Here is a 6,000-nt window from a genome sequence, read left to right as displayed (position 1 = left end):
TTGGATCTATGTTTTCTCTATTACACATGCAAATATTAACTATTCCAAGGTTTCATCCTAACTAGCATATTATGAAGCACCTATACTACAAAGTTCTAGTTAGATGACATACCTTTTGATGTAGCTTGATGTCTTCAAGCTTTAAGAGCTTAGCCCCAATAGTGTGGAAGCCTCAAATGGAATCACAAATCACCAAAACACCTTGGAAGAACTTGAGAGAATATGTATGCACACTAAAATCGGCCCACTCTTATTTTCACACACTTGTGCCAATTTTGTGAGCCAAGGATCCCTTTATATATTATGGAGGATTAGGGTTACATCCATGTAAACCCTAATACCCATGACCTTTCATTTACATAGGATCCATGGGTTAAAAGCTCCATGGACCATCCATGAAAGCTTAGCCTAACCTAAATGAACTTGGCTCATTCCATATATATAAGAGTCCATATTTAATTAGTTCTTTTTGATCACTTAATTAATTCTAAATTAATTCTTGATCAATACTAATTAAATAATATGATTCCATATTAATATAATAGAACTTATAATATATTAATATAAATCATAAATATACTATTCTCAAAAGACTATCCATATAAATTGTGCCGGTGAAGTGCAACCCAAATGGACCATGTCGGGTCGGGTCAAGTACATACCAAATATAGTTATGGACTTAGACATTAATCCAACACATTGGCCCTTTCAAGGTTACAGCCCGGGTGGGCAAGGTGGCGTATAGGCTGGATTTGCCAGCCAAGCTTAGTCAGATCCACAGTACCTTTCATGTCTCCCAACTGCGGAAGTGCCTGGTAGACGACTCTGCTGTGGTGCCTCTAGAGCATATTCATGTTGATGACAGTCTGAACTACATCGAGCGACCAGTAGCCATCCTTGAAAAGAAGACGAAGGATCTGAGGAACAAGAACGTCGAGTTGGTGAAGGTGCAATGATAGCACCGCAAGGGTTCAAAATGGACTTGGGAGCCGTAGGACGAGATGAGGGAGCACTACCCCGAGCTTTTTCTAGATGCAACAGCAGACTTCGAGGACGAAGTCTAAAATAAGTGGGGGAGATTTGTAACGCCCGATTCCTGGTACGTATTTTTAATAAGAATTATGCATTTTTTACATAGGGAATCGACGAGTTGGAGGCCCCAAACTCGTCGAGTAGGAATGAGAGAAGTTTGGACGCAAGACTCGAAATCTACTCGACGAGTCGAGAGCCTCGACTCGACGAGTAGGATTGCCAGGGTGAAACCCTAATTTTTAGGGTTTGCACCCTATTTAAACACTTTATCTGGCCTCAACTTCAGCCTCCATCACCTCCAAACATCAGTCACGAAACCCTAGCCCATTTTGAGTGTTCTTGAGCCATTGTTGTGTGTTTTTGGTGGTTTTGAAGCTTGAGAAGGAAGAGGAAGCTTGGGAGATCAAGGGGAAGCAAGTAGATCCAGAGTTTGTGCTCCATTTCCAGTTCATCTAAGGTATAAAGTCTATACCTTGTCCATTCATTTACTAGATCCCTTCATGGTGTAGTTTGGGGCTTTTTGGAGCATAATATGGGACCATTCATGGATGCAAGCATGTTTGGGGTTAAGACTTCAGATCTGGAATCTTTGAGGGACTCCATGGCATAAAGGTGCCAACATTATAGCCATGGGAGTCCCATGCAACTTGTGAACCTTATATTAAGGCCTTTTGAGCTAGATAACCCACACATGAATGTAAAGTTTGTAACTTTACGTGTTATATCGACCCTAGGAGGCCAGATCTACGTTTTGGATGCATTAAGCCCGACTAAAATCGACTGTATGGAATTAGAATTTGGGGGACTCGACGAGTCGTTCTTAGGACTCGGCGAGTTGGGTCGTGGTTCCCCAACCTTTGTGATAATTATCTAGGTTTGCTACTACCTGATATGTTTTATGTGCTAGCATGATATGATGTTATGTAATAGTGGTAGTAGAGGGGAATCAGTCCCCGTGTTACGGTCGTAAGAACCGAAGGGTAGTTCGGGCACCCATATATGCTTGACAGTATGTTTATTCTATGTTATTATGTGGTAGTGGTAGGGGTGAAATAGTCCCCGTAACCGGTTGAGATATACCGGAGGGTAGGTCGGGCACCCCATAATTTCCTGGCAGGGTAGGTCGGGCACCCCAAAATTGCCTGGCAGGGTAGGTCGGGCACCCTAGAATTGCCTAGCAGTATGTTTGTTATATGGTAAGTGGTATGATGGGGGAACTCACTAAGCTTTGTGCTTACGGTTTATAGTTTTTGTTTCAAGTCCTTCTTCTTCGAAGGGAAAGGAGCCGACACGGTAGCAGCGCATCACACCACTATTTTCCGCACTATGATGTTCTTGGGATTGTACTATGACATTGTTACTATATTATGACATGCTTTTGAGACATATGATCTATGGCTTTGATGAAATGAAAGAACTTGATGATGTTTTCTTTAAATTGTTTTTATATCAAAAATGAAATTTTTGGTCATGTTTTTGGGGATGTTACATATGTATAATATTGAGTTCAACAACTGTGGTTGTTGCTAGTATTACCCTCTTATACCGTTTTGTACACATGTACGTTGGTAGATGACTTCGTGCTTATCGTGATCTTAATCAGACTGTGATTGTGAAATACGAGAAAATCACTTGTGAGCACAAGCAGTGGTACTACGTTGGGGATGATAAAGTCATTAATATGACAATTAGAAGTTTCTTTTAAGAAGAAAGCTGCAAATCACATAGGCAGAGACACTGTGGGCTTTGATTGATTGCAGATAGCAGCAAATGGGAGTTCGAACCCAAGTGGGGGAGACCCAACCATTGATGCAAAAGTGTGAAAGGCAACTCGACTTCGGATTTGACGTCAGGATCCAGGAGAGTTGCAACACAAGAAGCTAAGAGAGAGTTATTAACTTCTATTTTTGTTATGAAGAATGAATGTATTGGTTGGAAAGTAAAGACGACATTAAACATCGTGAGGGAACTTGAAACTTTTACCTATGGGTAAATGGAACGGTCTTATCTTAGATCTTATCATCAAGTGTCCTAGGATCGTATAAAACTACGATGTGATATGAGTTGTAATTGACCAAATAATAAAAATATGCATTTCTGGGCATTACAGATATGGGGAATTGGTCTGAGGAGAATGTTTTCGTAAAACTCATTATCATGAATGAGTAAAAGTTTTGATTATTCTCTTATTTTTTTTAGAACACTTATGTTGGTGATGATGTGAAAACTATTATAGTCTGACAAAGTCGAAACCCGAAGAGGAGACAAAACAGTTAAGTTCGAAACCCGAAGGGGATACGAAACGGTTTAGAAGTTTGTGTTTCGTGTCGCCACGAATTTTAAATTCGTTTTTGGTGTCGACATGAATATTAAATTCATGTTTCGTATCAAACACGAATTTACCTGTTAAAACACGTATACACACGAATTAAATTCATATTGACACGTATAAACACATACATACACGTATAAATACGCGACATATGACATGTATATACACATATAAACATATATACACACGTATATACACATATAAACATGTATATCCACCCTAATAGCGTCACATATAAGGGACCAACGATGATTGCACCTACGTTGCACGACTACTATGCACACCATGTCAATTCTTTGAGGATTAATGCCAAGTGGGATTGGTTTGTTAATCTCGGTGCCTCTGATTACCCTTTGGGCACAAGTCGCCATATTTTTCAATATATTTGGATAACTATCATAAAAGTTACTATATTTCATTTTATTTTCTTTCAATTTTGACATCCAAAATGTGATGTAACCGAATAGTGACATGTCATAAAAAAAGCATGCTACATGCCACCTCATCTGGCAACCCGGTTGACCTGCTAAATGAATAGTATTGAAAAAAATTGGAAAACTAATGTCATGAATTATAAAAAAAAATACAGTTTAGTTTACAATTTTACATATTCACTTATATTATTTATATTAAAAATTTTGAAAATTTGAAATTAAAAACATATCCATAACTTTGGTTGATGAACAACAAAAGTTTCACTTGTTTGAATTGATTTTGCATGGATTGCAGAAGTTTGTATTATTAAACTGGGAAAAAAAGGAAAACATCCCAAATGGGAAACCCCTTACGGAAATGTAAATTAGCATGATTACCCCTTACACAGCTCATTTCTGATTTTATCAAATTTTACTCTCCCATGTCGACCTCAAAAAATTTAGTAAGATAGAATATTCGTTTATGGCCTTCACATCCACACCGTTCCTTAATATCTGCGGCAAGAACAACCAAACATCAGTCACTGCCACAAACGCCACCGTAAGCGGCCCCGACATTGCCCTGTGCAACTGGAACTTGCCTTTTGCCGCCTTCTTCACTGCCACCTCTACAGCCGTAGACACACCCTGTAGTACAAAAAACCATGTCACCTCCCACGTGGGCCGAACACGTGTAAAGTATAGATAGATCAACTCGTGCATTAGCCCTGACACCAGAAAAGTTGCGAAAATCGCCGGCAGCCGGCTCCATAGCTTTCCGAGAACCGGCAACGAGATCTCACGAATTGGATCGTACACTGTAGGCCGGAGGATTCTCGTTACCATGAGGTTCCACCGCCGGCCCCAAAAATCCTGAAGCGATGTAGCAAGGTAAGGCTCATTAAACTGCGGTTCGATCTCAAACTTGAATCCGAGAAAAAACCTAACAAAATACGCAGTGATCGCGAGAAGGAGCTCAACACCGAGGTAGACATGGCAACAGTAGAAACCTAAAATCACATACCGATGGAGGTTATCCTGGTACCGATAAGTCCCAACGATTACAGCTAAAATCAATGCTTTAAACGCCAATAGAGTTGGTTTATGCGATGGAACTGAAGCTAAATCTGGAACTGGATCTGAGATATCAGCAACGGCGTGTTTAGGATTGATTGGAAGAAGTGCGATGGAGATGAAAATGAAGAAAGGTAATGGCGGATCGGAAGCTAAAGGACCACGATTGAATGCGAGGAGTACGAGTTTGAAATTAGCGAGCCAGACAAGGTAGAAGATGGTGGGGCCGGCGAGATGGACGGAGGAGAGAGGGAGTGGGAGGATGAAGAAGAAGATGATGACGGGTAGGAGAAAGAGGAACCTGGAGACGCCATTGGAGATCCGAGTTGGTATCAAGTAGCAGTAACAGAGAGAGGTGATGGCGAGAATCCATACTTCGACAAAAGTTTTGAGTTCTTCGCCGTCGTCCTCCATTTCTCGGCACTTAGGGGTGTTTGGCTAAGATTGTTAAAACAAATTAATAGTTGAAAAAGTATCCGGATGAAAAATAACTTAGAACCTCTAATAAGTGAACTTACTTATTAACTTATAAGTTCAATAAACATTTTTGCCAAACAGCCCTTGATTCTTTTCATTTTGTATTAAATAGTTTATTAGGGTTTATCGAGATATGAATATCCATTAAATATTCATAATATTATTTTATGATATGCACATCTGCAATTGCCCCGCTGTCTCAAATCCATCTACCCCGGGCATATGTCATGCAACTCAACTTGTTGTGATGGCCTGGTGCTGGGTATTTTTTTATTATTATTTTATTATTTTATATGATCATAAACCGTTGTTCATTTGTTCATTGAGGAGCTGTTTAATTGGGCGGGCCCCCAAAAATCATCTTTCAGAAAATTAACTTAAATTAAGTGAAAACGGTATAAACATTTATAGTATGTTATTTCTATTTTCTATTTTTTTTTGTCCGATCAAAAACTAGTTGTTTTTGCCAAAAACATGTTTTTTTGGCAAAGATTTTATCGTGCATTGGTATTAAATTAGAACTTAAAAAATACTTGAAGACTCTTTTTACAACAACATATAAAAAAAACACCAAACAAACATATATGCTAAGTCTAGATGATTAACAATGAAAAAGAAATGCAATTTTTTTTTTTTCAATTGCACATTGAGAATATGCATATGTGAATATAA

At 39.0% G+C, this 6,000-nt stretch overlaps 1 protein-coding gene across 1 annotated transcript; it reads right to left on the bottom strand.

The window, feature by feature from the left end:
- Positions 1 to 4,044: 4,044 nt before the first annotated feature.
- On the bottom strand, positions 4,045 to 5,407 carry LOC145112526 (long-chain-alcohol O-fatty-acyltransferase-like). Its single transcript, XM_079048680.1, has one exon. The coding sequence runs from the start codon at positions 5,263 to 5,265 to the stop codon at positions 4,204 to 4,206; it is 1,062 nt and encodes a 353-aa protein (XP_078904806.1). The 5' UTR covers positions 5,266 to 5,407; the 3' UTR covers positions 4,045 to 4,203.
- Between the last annotated feature and the right edge of the window lie 593 nt (positions 5,408 to 6,000).

Source organism: Lactuca virosa, chromosome 5 (assembly GCF_052849685.1).
Source record: "Lactuca virosa cultivar CGN04683 chromosome 5, Lactuca_virosa_CGN04683_v6, whole genome shotgun sequence".
Classification (NCBI taxonomy): domain Eukaryota; kingdom Viridiplantae; phylum Streptophyta; class Magnoliopsida; order Asterales; family Asteraceae; genus Lactuca; species Lactuca virosa.
The sequence above is the reverse complement of the archived record's forward strand: the minus strand, read 5'-3'. Positions and strand labels throughout refer to the sequence as shown.